Source organism: Nematolebias whitei, chromosome 1 (assembly GCF_014905685.2).
Source record: "Nematolebias whitei isolate Nwh7 chromosome 1, NemWhi1, whole genome shotgun sequence".
NCBI lineage: Eukaryota > Metazoa > Chordata > Actinopteri > Cyprinodontiformes > Rivulidae > Nematolebias > Nematolebias whitei.
Window position 1 is genome coordinate 52806493 of NC_056498.1, and position 18963 is coordinate 52825455.

General features: G+C 37.8%; 1 protein-coding gene across 1 annotated transcript in view; it reads right to left on the reverse strand.

Moving 5' to 3' along the window:
- Positions 1-530: 530 nt before the first annotated feature.
- LOC119425523 (neurexin-1a) overlaps positions 531-18963 on the reverse strand; it is a gene marked incomplete at its 3' end in the record, with an annotated part of 124983 nt that continues 106550 nt past the window's right edge. Inside the window, 4 exon segments of the mRNA XM_037693087.1 lie at positions 531-914; positions 7014-7455; positions 15059-15220; positions 17080-17103. Coding sequence (XP_037549015.1) covers positions 531-914; positions 7014-7455; positions 15059-15220; positions 17080-17103 — 1012 coding nt within the window.

Below are 18963 nucleotides of genomic sequence, written 5' to 3' on the forward strand. Positions count from 1 at the left end.
CAAAAGGGCCATCCCCTAATCCGCTCCTGTATCCTGGAACACCTTGCAAAAAGATCTGAAGCTCTCGACCTTTATTTCTCTGAGTTGCTTCAGACAAGTTTCTGGTTTTGATATTCTACATCACTTTACAATCTAGATGTTTTTTTAATACCATTTTCTTTTGTTCTTCTCAATTTACAAGCTTTCTTTTATGAATGTCTACTGCTGTCTTTGTTGTCTACTGTTGTCATCATTATTTGGTAAAAACAGGTCTCTCTTGTAAATGAGTCCCCGAGGCTCAATGAGACTAACCTGTATAAATAAAGGTTGAATGAGAGTAGCATTACTTATAAGTTTGTCATATTGTCTTACTGTGCAGTTTGAATACATATAAATTTGTGACTTTATGATTGTGTCACTAAAGAGTTAACAGTGAAGAAGTGTGCTTCTGTGCAGCAAGCTTCTCCTGTATCAAATATAGTTCATATAAAACCATAAGTATAAGCAGTCTAACAGCTGAATATGTAAAATAAACAAAAATAAAGTTTTACCTCTTTCACAGGAACGTCCAAGGTATCCAGTCCCAGAGCAGTCGCACACGTAACGATTCCAACCCTCTCGACAGATCCCATTGTTTTGACAAGGGTTGCTCAAACACTGTTTAGGAGGCTCTTTAGAACACGAGGGTTTGACCCCAGCAGCCTTCTGGACCTCTGCCAGCCGCCGGACATCCTTACTCTGTCCATCAATAAATAAATCTCGGATGCAGCCCACATAGCCATAGTTGAGCAGTGCTGTCCACACCTCAGTAGGGAACACCAGCCCCATTTTGTTCTCTGGCAGACCCCCAAGGTAGAGATTGTCATCCAAGTCCAGGATCTCACTTTCTCCAGGGGCTGTATAAGCAGTACGAAGGGTATTGATGGAGATGGTACCTGAAAAAAATAACAAGAAGTTAAAAAAAAGGCAAATATATATATACCAAATGAGCAACATAAGGATATATAAGGAGAAATCTATTGGCATATATAGATTTGTTTATATGTTACAGATGCATTCTTTTCTCCCACTCTGATATTGTCCAGTCACGTTAATACGTTATGCCAAAAGATGCAAATGGTCTGTGGAACCACAAACAAGCAAAGAAAATCTATTAAAAAATGGTTTGATGAAAATATTAGTCTAATTGGGGTTATACATCTGAACAGGGTCAGGACCTTCTTCCTTTAGAATGACTGATGATCGTTGATAAGACTTATTAATCACAGGGCGGCTAGTCAATTAGAAACTTAATCTGGGATCCCTAAGGAGCATCTTCTCCATTTTCCATGGATTTCCTCTAATAAATCTTCTTTATCTATAAAAGCAGTGGTCATAAAAAGAAAGGTAAGGAAAATAAAAATCATTGCCCTCTTTATCATTGCAGACACCCTCTTCCACCATGAGAAGAAAAAAAAAGCCTAAATCCAAGCCATCTTTTTGAACTTGATTAACGGTCTGCAGGCTGTGTTTTTTCACCCTGTCTCTCCTTCTTTTTGCCTCACCAACACATAAACCTGCAATGGGAGTTTGTGTGTTTCCCCATCGTGATTTATCACTCTCATTCAGGTTTAATTCTCGATCTGGAGCACGGTAAACAACAGCGGACATGACTGGACTGTAAAGCTTTGGAAAAGGAAGGCCTTACTGTGGGACTCAGACCTGGTGATTAATTTGTATATGGATCTGTCACTCTCTGCACAGGAGCCATTGTGGACTTTAATTAATGTTGGCTGCCTCCAATGCCCACATCCTCATTGAGTAATCTATAAACTGTGCTGCTAAGGAGCCACACAGGTAGTGGCAGAGGGAAAGTAGGGTAAGGATGCTCCAAAATACTTGGTCATATCTGCCATGGCTGATATGACAGAGTTATTAGCTGACTGCTTTGGGCTAAATGGCAAGGTTCAAAACTGTGAGTCTGCATGTTAGGACCATGGTTTTTAAGTGACCTTTTTCAGTCAAAGTGTTTATGCTTGTAAAAAAGCCCAGAGCCACACATGAATTTTCAACAGGGCTGCATGGCTTATTTTAGAGGAAAATAGACACTAAATGGGGCATTTCAAATATGTATACAGTTTCCATTAGCATGCATAAATGTGAAACTCATAAATATTTATACATATATATTTTTTAACCATTAACATGTATATATTTTGTATTTGTGCTTATTCTTATTAATTTATTTGACAGAAAAAAAAAGAAGCTAATATGTTATGTTATGTTTGCTGTTTCTGAACGCCAAGGTGAGTCAGCCTTTTTGCAAAAGTGCATTAAATTGACAGCTAAGGACCAAGCACACAATGATTAACCTGGTGCACAGTAACATGTTCCAGCTCTCTTCTTGGGGTCTTAGCCCCAGGCATCTGTTCCAGCACTTTCCTGCAGTCACCCACTGCCCCAGCTCTCTCCAGCACCAGCTGTTGAGACTTCCAAGCTTTGCACACTTGGCATGGGCTGCCCGTCACCCAGCCAGAACAGCTCCCTTCAGGTTATGGCTAACGAGCTCACTACATCAAACTCATTAGTGTGAAAACTTTTCTGAGAGTAAAGCAGGTGCCCATCTAGAGAATGAACATCAGTATGGTCAGGATGAGTTGTGAGAGACGTATCAGTTTTGACAGATCCACCCTGCAGCAGTAAGAAGTGGTTTGGACTGTTAATGTGAATAATTCATTCACAAAGTAAACAATGATGGGCATCATCAAGGTAAAAGCCCCTTTAAATCTTTATGTTTCAATTCTTAATAATAAGTCTTTTTGCAGTCATAAACAGCCAATAGAAACTTGTGAATCAACAAGCGTGTGTCTAAACAGATGCAAGTAGAAGACGAGAGAAGGATGAGACATCTAAGGCTTCTACTCAGACTGCTCTGCTCACTTGTCAAAGTCCTGTTAGGAAGTGTTTAAACACTGTCAAACTATGTTAAATCAGAAAGCAAAACACAATCCCTTGGGGATGTGAACTATTGTGATGCTTTACGTAAGGAAAACACAACACATATGCACACAATGGATTGGAGCATATTTTTGGGGACATTTTCCATGTCTGCGGGGAAAGGAGACAGATTTGACTTTGCAAAAGCAAAAAAATTAGCATACAAAAGGAAAGTGAAATTAAATAAAATGAGAGTGTGGAGATAGAGATGGCTGAAAAGAAGTTGTGAGAGATTTCAATGATGACAGATAAGACTATATTCCTGAAAAAAACAGTCAAGGAAAATTCATACGTTTCACAGTGAAGAGAATAAACAAATTGGGACAATCAGCAGTTCAACCACATCTCTGTCATTGCTTCTCTTTCCACATAAGCTGACCTATAAGGAGCAATCTATTGGTAAATCTGAACATAGGGTTCAAAATGACAGCTTAAATCTCTTACACACCTTCTGCATCAGCAGCCTGGCTCAACGTGGCATGATTTCCCCTAACCCTACTTACACATCCCCAAAATGTTGGGCAAGGGATTATTGCAATCCAGTTAGGGCAATGGGGCCAAATCTCTGTATGTGATTGGATTCTCTGTAGAAAGAGAAGCTGGTGAGTGAGATTTGACAATGGGGAATGTGTTGCCTGCATGTCTGCACATCCATGTGTCCGTTTACCCCATGCTTGCTTTTGAAGTAGTGGTGCATGTGCCCTTCATAGGAATGTCCATGTAATGTCCCTGATAAGTGACCTGCAGCACTCCCAGCATAGAAACCCTCACTTAAAAGCATAGTGTCTTCTAGCATCTCTAATGTATTGGGGTTAGAAGAGGCTTTCAGAGAGCGAGAGTCCATTTGCAGGCTTGTTTCCCGTCGGAAGAACTGACAAAACTAAATAGGGCAGGGATCATTATCTGCCGTTGTCACAGCTGCAAGAAGAGTTGCTTGTGGAAGACCAGGCCGCAGATAATTATGTCTGGCTGTTGTGTTGCATTTTTGTTATGAGTGATGTGCTTGGTGGTGTGTATTAATAAAACATCTGACGCGCAAATGAAAAGCTGTGAGTGCCATATGTTTCGTGACTTATGCTCTTGGGGGACTTGTGAATTTTTTTTATTTTAAAATTATCTTAAATTAATAAAATATTAAGTATAAAAATGGGCTTTGAGCTTTGGACCACTATGCACCAGAAGTAGTCCAGGACATTTATTTGGATTTGCACATACACTTCTAAAACACTTAGATCCTACCATGTTTTTTTTTTTTACAATTTATACTTTTGCAATTGTTGGGTGTAACTGGGACCCTGTGTACAAAGTTTCGTTCCACCTCATGTACCACATGGGATGTGACTGACAATAAAGAACCTTGACCTTGACCTTCATTTTAAAGTAATGGTGCAGCCATTTTAGCTAATCTTTTAACTATTCATACTCTGTAAATCATAGGAGACCTATTTTTTTTATGTCCTCTTTACACTCCAGTACATAAGTGTTGATGCCAGAGCCTTGAGGAATGGAGGAAAAGTTACTTGAAAATGTCATTAGCACACTGCTCAGCACAGCACTGTGCAGTCTTGGTTTTACGATAGACCACCTCCTGTTTCCATGGAAACTTGGGCAGGGTAGACAGAGAGAGATGGGTGAGTAGAGAGAACTCGAAGAGAGAGCTTGGGGTTGTGTGAGCATTTGTTAAAGTGTGTGGATGTAAGAGTGTACGGGTGGGTGACAGGAGTACACCAGACAGATATTGAACACAATCTAATTTAGTTTGACTGGACTTTCTATAGTTTGTTCTACCAGAACTAAATGTTGTGGATTTGTATTATTCGGGAATTAAACAACAATTTTCTTTTTCAAAAGGTTTGGTGAAAATTACTCAGTAAATATACATACACTGTATATTAATGATCAAGATTGATCTTGGCTGTAATTCTTCAGCCCAGACAAAAATTTCAAATACTGTACCTAGGTTTTGGATTATTACCAAAAAAAGAATAATGCCGTGCAAATGACCATTGCTTGAATGCATTTGCATGTCAAAGATTTGAACAAATGGCACTTAACTACAACACCAAATTTGAGTTGAATATTCATAAAGATATGCATTTTTTTAACCTATTTTTTTGGTGTTTTCTAAGATTGGTTAGCTGTGGAATTAGATGACTCAAGAATTGATGATGTTGGAGATGTCCATCCAAAGATTATTTCTGAGTTTCATTAGAATCTGACTGGTGCTTCATGGGATATTTTCTTAAAAGAAATGGTTCAATCTAACAGTTGTCAAAAGTTTAAACACATATCTTGTTTCATTTGTAATCAGGTCTTTCTTTTTTGTAATTTGTAATCAGGTCTCTCTTGTAAATGAGTCATCGAGGCTCAATGGGATTTACCTGTCTAAATAAAGGTTGAATGGATTTCTTAGCACTCAGAGTTTGTGTTGGAGATGATTTCCAGCTAATACCACACCAAATGTTAGCTCAGTATGTGTAAAAATGATTCAGCCATCTTAAGTTGGGTTGAGTCAATAGGTTCATCAGTTTTAGATGTATATTAGCATTTTTTTATCATTTGGAAGTTGCATCATAATCCACTAATTATGAGATAGTCAGACATACACACACACGATGACCCAAATTTTAAAGCAACTATTTTGCATGATAGGAATTCTGTAAAAAATGAGCTTTTCAATGGGCAGCATGGTGGCGTAACTGGTAGAGCTACTGCCTCTCAGCGAGCAGGTCCCCGGTTCAAACCCCGGTCCGGGGACCTTTCTGGGTGGAGTTTGCATGTTCTCTCCGTGCATGGGTGGGTTTTCTCCGGGTACTCCAGTTTCCTCCCACATACCAAAAACATACATGTTAGGCTGATTGGTAACTCTAAATTGTCCCTAGTCCCTAGGTGTGAGTGAGAGAGTGAATGGTTTGTCTTGTGTCTTGTTTGTCTCTATGTGGCCCTGTGATGGACTTCCAACCTGTCCAGGGTGTACCTCGCCCCTAGCACAGTGATTGCTGGACACGGGCACCGGCGACCCCAGTGACCCAAAAAGGAAGAAGCGGGTAAAGATAATGGATGGATGCATGGAGCTTTTCAACAATGTATGTAGATCATTGTCTAAGTACAACCCAAACTGAGGCCGAGATGGGGTAGAGGCAGGGCAGCCGACTCAGGACCTGAAAGTTTTAGGTTCAATCCCTAGTCATTGCACATTGCACATCCCCAACCATTATCTCTGAGCAGGACACCTTGCCCTCTGGGCACCTTCAATAGCTGCCCACTGCTTCACCTACGGGGTGGATGGGTTAAATGCAGAGCAAATTTTGCCAGTGTATGGGAACATACAATGATGACAACACATAACACATTATTATTATTATTAAATTGCTTGGAGTGGTAGTGAAACAGTTATTCTAATGTTCACCTCTTGAGATGGCGTACAAAACATAGCTGAGAGGTATATCTGATTGGTAACATGACATTAAAAGACCCCGACTGTAAGCTCATACTAACAAATTGCTACTTAAATAAGCAAATCAGCAGGGGTGTGTGAAGGGCCACTGAGGGTTTACAGGACACAGAGAGAGCACACTATTTAGTGTCAAACGCTTGATGTGTCTAGATTCTAGAATCACAACATGTGCTGAACATTTGAAGTCAAGTTGATGCTTTTCAAAGCTTCTCATTACAGTAAGTGTACAAATGTTTGCAGTGAGCATAGAGTAGTAATGTAGTATCAACCATTCCATGGTAAGATTTTTTTTTCTCAATGAGTAATATACTTCTAACCCCACAGCCTGTTTTTTTTGTTTGTTAAATTATTCATCAACATGGTGCATAGCCAAGATTTAAGCCACGGATTCTGATGAACGTTGGAGCATAAAGTCTTTACATGTTTGATGGAACAAAAAATAATCTTTTATCACATACAAACATGTAAACATTGGTTTGTACAGAGGCCCTTGAGGTTAACATACAGACAGTATGAAAAGGAAAAAAATCTTAAAACATGCTCCATCTGATTAATCTCAATTGTCTTGTGTGTTTGTGTGCTTGTAAGCCTTAAAATTTACCTGATCTTCCATCTCGCTGGAAGTCCACATGGTACCATTCACCATCATTGACCTTCTTATTGACGGCTCTGGTTTTTGTAGTTCCTGAGCCCATATCTAGCAGCAGATACAGATGTCCGTCCAGCATTTCAATGGCAAAGAAGTCCACCTTAAGAGTTTGTGGCGTCTTGGAATCCTTTGGGTGTTGTTTGGGCTTGCCATGGCTGAAAAGGAGAAGGCCATTGGGCTCAGTGGTGCGGAAGTCAAATGAGATGGAGCCTGTCTTCTTAGCGTTCCATTTGTTGAGAATTATAAAAGATTCAGGTGTCTCAAATGTAATGGGATCCAGAGTTGCTACATTTTCACACTTAAAGGCAACAGTGCCATGGATCTTCATCTTAGGATCACCCAACTTTGCCAGTCTGGACAACTCGAGTCTCACGTCGTTGTTCTTATAAACAACCTGAAATGAATGCAGAAAGTTTAGGTTAAATGCACAGTACTGTAATAAATAAAAAAAGCATAAAATAAAGTTGTGCAGAATGGACTGTAAATGTTTCATGAAATGTTACAAGTAACCAGCAGTTGTCTATGTAACATTTACTGCCTGGGGACAGTGTGTCATGAGCAGGATTCGCGTGCCTCAAGCGCTAAAGTTGCACCTACATGGCAACAAATGCCACTCGGTTCCTTGCTATCTTTGGTCCTTGTTTGAAGTCTTCACCACAAGTGTACAATGTATTCTGGCAGGGTGAAAGACAAAATAATAACACTTGTATTTGGACTTTTAGTGAAGATTTAGTGTCTATGAAAGAAACTTCAATTTCAGTGGTGATTCCTGAACATTAGTAGGGCTGATAGTCATTTCCTGAATCACTAACCATAAAGTTTACATTTTGGTTGGCTTTTTCTATTAAATGAAGCTAAATAAATAAACAAATAAATAAATAAATAAAATGAGTGCACAGTGGTTTTTTTTTTTTTTTTTTTTTTTTTACCAATATGATTTTTCAAATAAAAACTACTTATGGTCAATCTTAGTATAAGTAGACATGGAAAATAAGTCTATCGTGTTGGAGAAAATGTCTTGTTGTATGTCTTCCCTCTGTATTTAGTTTTCTAAGATCTCTTAATATCCAATCAGTCTTCTTAAAGCTTCTGACTGATCATAAACCATAATCAGCTTTATTGTAATTGCACCAAAGCACAACAGAATTACATTTCAGCACAGCCCATCCAAGTACAAACGGACATGGGTAGACGGAGGTGTCTGAGGCTGTGGCCTTGTGGGAGATGCTGCTCTTTTGTTTAGATAAGGAAAAGAGAAACATGAGCTCACACTGTGTCCTAGATGGGACACAGTGTGAAAGTTGAGGAAAAAAAAAAAAAACAGCACAGAAATAGCAGCATATTGATGCCATTATTAAGGTTCACAGGACAAAGAGCAGAAGCAGGAGGGAAGCAGGAGTGGGAGGGAAAAGTGTCCGCCTTCGTGGAGAGCAAGCAGGAAAAAAACAAAGATTAAAAAAAAGTATAATGAATAATGAATCTTCCAAGTTTATTCTCACAAACTGATGTTTTGAACTGAGTATACATTGTTAGACAGAAAAGGTTTTGTTGCAAGTTTTACCCACAATAAATAAAATCATATAATATCCAGAATTAGTAGTGGTTGTGTCAATAAGCTAAAACCAGCAGAATGTGTGGGCGGCGAGACTCTATTGGAGTTACCTAATCCATCTATCCATTACCTTTACCCGCTTCTTCCTTTAAGGGTAATAGGTTTTGCTGGTGCCCATATCCAGCAGTCACTGTGCGAGAGGCAAGATACACCTGGACATGTCACAAGTCCATCGTAGGTACACATAGAGACAAACGAGACAAACTGACGAATGTGGGTGATAACTCGTACGGCATCATAAATGTAAATAAGTACAAAAACACAGGAACAAATCATTGCTAAGTATTTTAATTTCCATCTAAATTTGTCAAAATTTGTGAAAAACAGATTTAAAAAGAGTGTACAGCAAGCTAAAAATTAAGCATTTTTAATTATTTATTAGGAGGAATTACATTGTAGGGCAATTTTTTTTCTTCTTCTCCCTTAAGAATCGGCCACGCCTGCTCAATTTATAAAACAACTAGATTAAAGGTTTGGGAAGACTTATCTGGTATATATTATGAGTCAATGAGGAACGTGCAAGGAAAGTGATGAATCTAAACTAGAGTCTTAATTGCAGGTGTTGTATAAAATGCTGATTAGGGCCTCAGTTGGAGCTGGTGATTATAATAAAACTGGGCAGATGATAGATGTACCTATCTAAAATAAGTGCATGAGCTGACTCATTCACTCTGGAGCATTCAGCACTGCATGCACAATTTAGAGAGAGCATTGGTAAAGTGACAAATCAGTTATAGTTTTATTTAAACACTATCATTTTATATAAATGAATCACAGACAGTTTAAGCCTTATAAAGTCAAACAACATAAAGTGAATTGAACCCATGACCTCTAAGCTGCTATAGAAGGTGGGTGTGGAAGCAAAAAGTACATTTTTGATCATTGTGTTTAATAAAAAGATGGCCTAAGAGGCATATGCAATATGCATCAATAATATCAATATCAATAAACAATTACAACAGAATGCTATAGATTGATTTTAAATGCAATACAGTAAAATCTCAAATGTTATCACATTTTGTGTTAATGCACTTAATGCCACATTGCATAGAAATCAAACGGAAGTGTTACAGTAATTGACGAGGGTCTTTCAGAAACAAATTGAAGCAACCATAACCTCATCATCATCCAATTTTTATAATGAGAGACTAACTGCTGAAGTTGTGTAGCTCTAAAAACAAGAATCCGTCCATCTTGTCATTTTCAATTTGCATATGAGAAGCTAATTAGCATTTAGGCAAATGTCAAACTCTTTAATTAAAACATCAGAGTGCCTGTCATGGTCTTACTCCAGAAATTCTGACACAAGCATGTTTAAATGCACTGTGCCAATCAGTTTGCTAGATAAATATTATGAAAGCTCGGGTTTGATTACAGGGAGAAGTGGCTACAGTTTTACAACAACAATGATAAAGCACAGTCAATGATCTTTTCAGACTGACAAAACAATCCGTTTGTTAGAAATTGGTCATGTGATGAATAGCAACATTAACACTAAAGACTTGTAAAGGTACATGTGTGTTCCATTGAAGCAAATCAAATAAATCCAAGCTGTTAAATGTTACAAAATCCATCCATCCATCCATCCATTTTCTTTACCCGCTTGTTCCATTTTGGGTCACGGGGGTCGCCGGTGCCCATGTCCAGCAATCACTGTGCGAGGGGCGGGGTACACCCTGGACAGGTCTCCAGTCCATTACAGGGCCACATAGAGACAAACGAGACCAACAACCATTCACTTTCTCACTCACACCTAGGGACAATTTAGAGTTACCAATCAGCCTAACATGCATGTTTTTGGTCTGTGGAAGGAAACCGGAGTACCCGGAGAAAACCCACGCATGCACGGAGAGAACATGCAAACTCCACCCAGAAAGGCCCCTGGACCGGGGTTTGAACTAGGGACCTGCTCGCTGAGAGGCAGCAGCTCTACCAGTTGCGCCACCGTGCTGCCCATGTTACAAAATAGATTAAAAAAATATATATACATATGTCATCCTAAGCATTTGCCTGAAATTGGGGACACCACCAGTGGGATTACAATAGCACTGAGCACTGAGTTTATCAGTGACTCAGATCTGCAGTGTTTAACAGTTCAGGTGGATCAAATGTGTAGTGCTGCATCCGAAATTAGCCATGCCCAGGGTTAGCGTTTCAAAAATACTACGTGACTTGCTGTATCTAACTGCAATCAATAGCATGGAAATCAAGAAACAGATGGTACAAAGTCTCTGTTATCATATATTTAGCATACATTTTTAAGGGTTTTTACTATGACTGCAAGTTTTTAACTTCAGATAAATAGAAATGGAAATAAAAAATGTATTTTGACCAAAAATATACTATCTAAATATAAGATAGTTGAAAAGAAAAGAAGGGATAAAGAAAAATATATCTGCTAGCTGGGCCTAAATCATACAGACAACGATGGAACAGATAAAACCAATAAACCTAAATCATTCGTTTTATGGTCAAGACAAAGGGCACCCTTCAGAGTTAAAGAAGCTTTGGTCTCGGCTATGCCTTGCACTGCACTAGTAATGCTGCACTAATTTGTCATCAAACCATGGTTGTGACAACTGAGCTATTACTGCACCACCGTTTGTTTTGCCATCAGAACCAACAAGCAGGCGTGGCGGCTCAGACTGGAATCTGCACAAATACTGCAAGAAAACCACTTTCGGACATGCCATCAATCAGGGCCCACTGCACATGCTCCTAAACTACAGTTCATATTCCAGCACAACATGCTCAGCAGCTGACCTGGGATGGAGTGCATGTGTAAGTGCACAGCATTGGCTGACATGATGCACAAAGACCGTCAATGTAGTGAAAAGGTATAGATTGAATCGAACTGCAACTTGCAGGTTGCAGAACTTGAAAAATGTATAATGTTTTGCAGGTATGCCTTATCTGATATGTTTGGATTTTATTTATTAAAACATACATTTAATGTTTCACAATGAACAAGGGTATTCTGTGATTTTCCTTTTGTGCTTTGTCTTGATAAAATATCCCCTTGAATCTACACGACAATAAAAAAGTTGTAAATTATTTGCAATGTCCTTAGTTGCTCATCTTTGTAAGTTTCATCACTATAAAATGTATTTTTTGTGCAGGCTTCATAGTTTATTTTTTACCTATAATGTTTGGGTGCATTTTGTGCAGATGAGCGAGACAAGAGTCTTTTGCAGCACTCACATTAAAAACGAATCATGTCCTCATAAAACTGATGAAGCATTGGCTAAAATGTAGAGAAAGAACAAAAGGAAGGTGGTAGTCTGGTTCTTCTAGTCTGGTTCCTTCTTATGTGAGAGAAACTGATTTGGTGCCATTAAAGGCAGCAGCCTCTGGTTCTTGTGCCAATCAGAACAATAGGTGCCAACTGGTGAGAATGTTAGCTGAGTAGAAATAGAAACTGTGCACTCAGTTTTTTCTAATAGTTTAACAAAGCTACTGTTCAAATATTTTTCTTTATTATTCCGTCTCCCTCTCTCACTCACAACAACTTGTTGCTTCCTTACACTCAGCAGTACTTTATGTTAGTCAATGCACTTTAATACTATTAGCAAAAATGCTGAATCCTGTGAATTTTTGTTAATATACTCAAGAAGTAAACAGCCATCTGAGATTGTTGTAGTCTGTTTTTGGGAGACTGCGTCGAAGTGAAGATTCAACATGTCTGCTGGCTTCCTTAGATAGAGAACTTTACTAATGGGCTTCTAATGTATGTGCATGTGCATGTAAAGTGTCCTGAGAAAACTTTGTTGTGGTATGGTGCTATATAAATAAACTGAATTGAACTGAATTGTTCTTGACATCTGCATGACATCTTGAGTTTCCCAATTAAACAGTAGAATTAAAACAGTTTATGGTTAAACGTGATGTGGCCTCAACTTTCTTGGGAAGGTTCACCAGAGACATTGCTGTGGCAATATTATAAAATTAATTTTAAAAGTTTATACCAAACTGGCAGAGCTTAATTTGAGCTGGATCCTGCCAGAACAGGATCTGGGAAGACTCTTCTTTTGACAGGGTGCGTCCCGGTAACTATTTGCTTTGATCCAGTAACTCCCAGGTTTACTAGTAAAGTTATGAACAAATCTGACTGCCTTGAACAAATAAAACCTATACTGGACAAGTAATCTGAAAATAATTACATAAACATTAATTTTAAACACAACAGCCACTTACAAGTTTCCTAACATCACACAAGAGCTGCCCCTTCAAGTAAACATTTCTGCCTCTACCATAAAAAATCTCCACCCCTGAAAGTCATGGGCAATTTAAAAACACAAAAATACAATTAAACAACACAACTAAATTGCAAATCAGTTTGACAGTTTTAGTAGGTCAATAATAAAATTTTGATTATTTATTAAAAATACGAGAGCCATATTTAATGTGTAATCACGTTACTACATCACATATCAAACCAACGGTGCCACTTTGTCAAAATAACAGCGATCAAAATGTCAAAAAGACGGTCCGATTTACGTTCATTTGAATAAAAAAGTATTCTCATTGAACAATTAATAGGATAACATTGGTTAGGGTTATTGTTGTTGAAATGTTTTAAGGCTGTTGGCACTAAATTTCTTCAAAGCTGGTGTTGATTTGAGATTTAATTTGTGTTTGAGAACAAAAAAATGGCATTTGAATGGAAATGCAATACATTTTGGTATTGATATCTAACAACATTATTTGGAAATTAGATATATTAATTGTAAATGATTTATGATGCTTAATGAAGTATTCATTATTTTTAGGTAATTCGATTCAATTCATTTTATTTATTTATATAGCTCCAAGTCACAACAGACGTCATCTCAGGGCACTGAACAGAAACATTCACATACATAAAAAGTAAGTTAAAACTATTTATCTATTTAGGTAAGGCATATTTAATTTAATTTAAATGTTTCCAACCCACTGTTTCCAATGGATACGTGTGCTGAATCAGACAATTTGCTACCGAAGTGACAACAAAAAGTAAACAACCAGCGTCAGAGCACAGTTGAGTTGTCCCTTTGCATTTTTCAAGAAACTGTATAATTTATAATATTTGGGCAGGAGCTGATTCTTGAATTTATGAAAAAGGTGACACTGTAATCTGTGACAGGTGTGGGCATCAAGTCTCTGAGAATCAGTTGGATTGACCAAATAACATAATAATATAAATTTACGGTTACTCGAAATGTGGTCGCATATAATTGATTACAGCCAAAACCATATTTTGCAATATTAATATTGTGCTCACTGATATCGCAAAAATGTTAAAGTTGCTGTATATTATGCAGCCCTGGACTGAGAATCTCATAGGATGAGAAAACAAGCATAACATGATGCATACGTGTTGATATTAACATTGTAAAAATAATGCAACAATTTTGTTTTTGTAGCACCTTATCCTCTTTTACCAACACTCGTTTAAAAAGCTGGACATGCCATAAAGATGTTACGAAATACATCATAGTTCATTTTGCGCTGTAACATTTCAGCAATGGAGAACCAACGCCGTTGTTGGTGGGTTGTTACTGTAATGATAGCAACATTGTTAAGATTAATGGGATGTCACAAATTAAATTTCATGCAACCTTTATTCTGTGCTGTCGGCACTAAGTGACTTGTATTGTCACCAAATCTGCATCACTCCAGAGACATGTAGCTAACTAAACCAGACACGGTAACAAGACTTCTAACATGTTAAACGTGGCAGGAGAATGTGTGGTCCACACCTTGCCTGAGAATTCCCCAAGAGGTAATTAAAGACGACAGCAAAAGGTTGAGGTAAGACACAATATGTCGGTCACAAAAAAAATAAAATAATAAGCAAGCAGGAAATGAAAGGAGAGCAAGTTCATTGAAATCGCAATGAACTATTGGGTCATTTTGAATTAAAATAAGAATAATAGTTGATTTTGTCAAGTGGCGATTTAAATAAACACGTTTCTTGAGCACTAGAATGTATGATTGCAGTATTCCTGACCAACTGTATGGGTTTAAAAGTGTCAGTTTTCTGAGTGCTCATAAAAATTCTTCTCCCTGATCTCTGGATCACTGCTCTTCTTTGATGCGTACCTGACAGCACTGTAAATGAACAGTGGTGAGGTCTACTTCAAGACCGAGCTGGGCGTTTGAATCGTGTCTATGTATGTGCTAAACGTCTGCAAAGAAAAAGAATGATTGCAATGGGAAACAAAAAAAAAAGTTTGTGTTATGAAAAAAAAAAGAGGGGGAGAGGAGAAACTAGCTCAAGTAGAATGTTCAGGAAGAGACATAGGTCAGCACGTGGGTGGAAGAGTCAGTTCTGGTGTCTTTAGGTGAAGCGAGTTGAATCCTGCACACCCACTAGTTTAAGAGTTCACACAGAAGTAGTGTTTACCTCCTTGAGGCAACCCATGAAGTTGTTGCTAACGGGAGATCCAGGCAGGTCAGCAGTGCTAGGGCTCCCTCCAACATAGAAAAAGTCATCTGAGCCTAGCATGGTGTAGTCTTCCTGCGTATATCCAGTGGTGGTCAGGATCCCATCCACAGATATCGTTACCTAAACAACAAAGCACAGGGAAAAGACAAACTATACTCAAACAGCCTGCATTATTACCATTATTGCCCTTTTTTATTTTTATCAAGATTGACTTTCCTTTATTTTTATATTCCCAAACCCATTTTCATGTCTGGTTTATTGTCTTTTTTCTTGTTTATAATTATTTTGACCAGTTTGATTAGTTGGAAGACACACGCCTTCAGTGGAAAACTATTCTAGTAAAGAGTTAGTGAACTGCCCATACTACAGTGTTAGTATTGCCTCCACTGCAACTTAAAAAATTAATTTAGCAGACACAAAAATGGTGTTAGTAAAGTGTTATTCAGGTTAGTTTAACTATTATTTCAAATTAGTACATTCAGTTGTTCTACAAAAAAAAAAAAAAAATCACAACGTGCCTCTAGTTAGAAAAGGGAGCACATGCTTTAGGAAGCACAATCACCTTTTTAATATAGAAAAATAACCAGATACAAAAAACAAAACATGCATGTATTTGTCTTTTCTTTTTATCATCAATAAATAATAATAAAAAAAAGTTCCCAAATTCTTGATTGGGACTAAGAATTAGTATTTTCAGTGTCACATGCATGCATAATTTTTTGAAGAATTTCATGGACACTGAATAATAGGCCTGTCACGATAAACAATAAATCAATTAATCGCATGATAAATGAAAATTATTGGCCTCATTTTCATTTATCGGCTTTATCGTTTCTTCGTGTCTCTCTTTCTACTGAAGACACTGGATGACAAAAGGCTCGACTCTGGTGCTCTTCACTGAACCCTCCCTTTCTCTTTTTTCTTTAAAATCCATGTAACCTTCCACAATCGTGTTTTTGGATCGTTAAAAGCAGCTAAGCTGAGAAGCTAAGCTACGACCTAAATTGACAAGCCGACCTCGGGGAAAAAAACTCTGTCTTGTCAAAAGGTCAAAGCTCCAAAATTCACGGTTGAAACCCGTGCCTTCATGTAAAAAGTTGTTTTTCTCTGCAAAAATAAGCTGAGAACTTGTTTACTGATTTTTTATTAAAAGCTTTGTGTGACAAATGCTATGCTAAAGAGCTCAAACCACACGAGCGGCCGCCATTTTGGGAACTGAAAAACAGTAACGAGAGACACCCCATGTCATGTCAAGGGGCCTCCTTCCCATTTTTTTTAAAGAGACACGCTGCCCGCTCCCTCACTATTCATCCTTCAGTTCAAAAACAGTCTTATACTGTCATCCAGTGGTCAAAAAAGGTACTACACACAAAAATTAACCAGCATTTGTTCTTAAATTTGACAATAATTACTAATTATTGTCAAATTTCAAAGAATATTATCGTTTATCGCAATAATTTCTGAGACAGTTAATCGCCCAGCAAAATGTGTTATTGTGACAGGCCTACTGAATAAGCAGAACAAAGCACCATAAAAGAAATGACAAACACAGCTCAACTGTCATAATACTAATGTCGGCAAATGGGAAGTTTGACATTTGCAACATGTCAGACAAACAGCATGCCATGCAAAGTGAATGGAGAAACAACTGTCTGAGCTATAGAGCATCAGACCAGCCAGACAGGAGAGCGTCCTCATTATTAACCACAGCTTGTTGCAAAAGGCTCGAAATGATGCTCCTGAAAAGGTGGGTCAAACAGAATTGGACAGAAAACAAATGAAACAACCGGGTGAAACCAATGAATGAACCAAGAAATTCAAAAAGAATTCAAAAAGTAAGCAGAAGAGTACCAACCGCAGATTCCCTTATTTTGTAAATGACGTCTACAATTTAAAAAAAAGAAAGAAAAGAAACACACGGCAAACCCAAACTAAGAAACAATTAGAATGATATCTACCGAACAATGTAGTTTGTTTACCATAGCGTGTCCAATGCCTGAGTGCTTTGTGGAAAAGGGGGAGAAAGGAAATTAAAAAACTGTGAACAGAATAACGATTGTTACTCAAATAATATATGATGGTCAATACTGTTAGTACACTGTTAAACAGCAAACAAACAAAAAAACAAAAAAACATACTGGTTAGTAAAATGTCACATTCCATGAATGATGTTAGTTTGTTTTCAAAGCAAGTTAGTAACAGAGGGAAAAATAAGGGCAAAATAAGTTGAACAAGAAAAAAGCTGACCAAGGAAAATAACAAGAATCCTCCACAAAATGGAGCTAGAGCTTAACCAGTGACTCCCAGTCTTCTGTGTCTATTTAATCTTTTCACCAGTCTCCATGTGCCAAGACAGCGAAATAGGTAGCAGGAAAAAATGTTTACCATAATCTGGAAAAAAAAAATATGACTGGCTGAATGGTTTGTAAGACAGAATGCCTAAAGCACATCACTTGACCCTCCTTTAAAAAAAACCCCCAAGTTTAGGAACATAGCAAATATTTGTTTTATATCCATTTATTCAAAATATATTTGCTTTTTGTTTTGTCTTAAGCATTTTGCCAATCCACTATGTCCGACTTTCTGGCACTCATACAATACTTTACCTCTTATTTGGTCTTACTGATGAACTTTAGGATCACTTTACTGCAATGAGACAAAGCAAAGAGGACCTGACAAAGAAACGAGGAGGATGGTAATTTTGATCCCCCTCCAAAGAGCATGCACTCAATATGCTGCCTTTTTTTATTTTATTTTTATTCACATTTTGAATGCAGTGGATGTTCAAGCTGGACAAATTCTTGCCAGTGACCAATTTTGTGAATATGCAACAAAAGCAGATTTTTTTTTTTTTTTCAGAGGTGAAGATAAACATTCCCAAGCAAATGAGCAGGAACAAATCTAAAAGTTTTGGCTCAATAGTGTTTTTGTTAAGAAAAAATACATAAAAATGTCAGTCCTGGGAATAAAACACAGGGTGATGTAAAAAAAAAAGTTTACCATTTAAAATTAACAAATGTTAAGACTTCCACTGTAGCTAGTACATCAAACAGACTGGTAATCCCCAGAGATTAAGATGAACAATTCTAGTGTTCTTATCTATAACAATCTTTTTGAGTTATACTATTGGCAGAATCATACACATTTTGATTTAATTGCAGTTTTTTTATTTTTCCAGCAGCAAGTTAGATGGCAATTCATGGAAAAAATTAGGAGGATTTACAGCTCCCCTTGGAAACAGGTGATTCTAGCAGAAGTAGCAGGATAATCCAGGTAGGAGTCATTAAAGCCAGGTCAAAACTAATTAAAATGATGAGGTTGGATTTGCACGGTCACAGGTCACCAGTGAACCTTTAAGCAAGTGCTGAGCAAAATTCCACTATTTAGACTGTTGGCACTTTTTGGTTTTCCACCTCTGAGTGATTTGAGATGCAAAGCAAAGAGTTCTATTAGACTTCCAAAAAATCCTCTGAATAATAATAAATTTAAAAAAACGTCCCTCACTACTTCGTGGTTCGACTTTCAGGGACTTGCTTTTTTGCAGATTTTCAAAGTATGATTGGACATGACACACAACTGGCTGACTGATGGATGTGTTGCACGATTGGCAGGAATTTTTTTAAATTTAAATAAATATTTAAAATTATTTAGCACCTGCTGCACCTGTGTGCAGTCCACATGTGCAGGGTGAAGCTCCCCACTGCAGCATATCATGATCTCTGCTCTACAGCAGAAAAGTGGGCATGGCCAAGAGCACAGGTGGCAGAAAGCAGCCGGTGGCAGAGAGAGCGGCGATAATGACATGCTGTGCTCTTTTAGAGCGTTTAGAGTTTAGACACATTGTTTAGAATATTGCAAGAGTG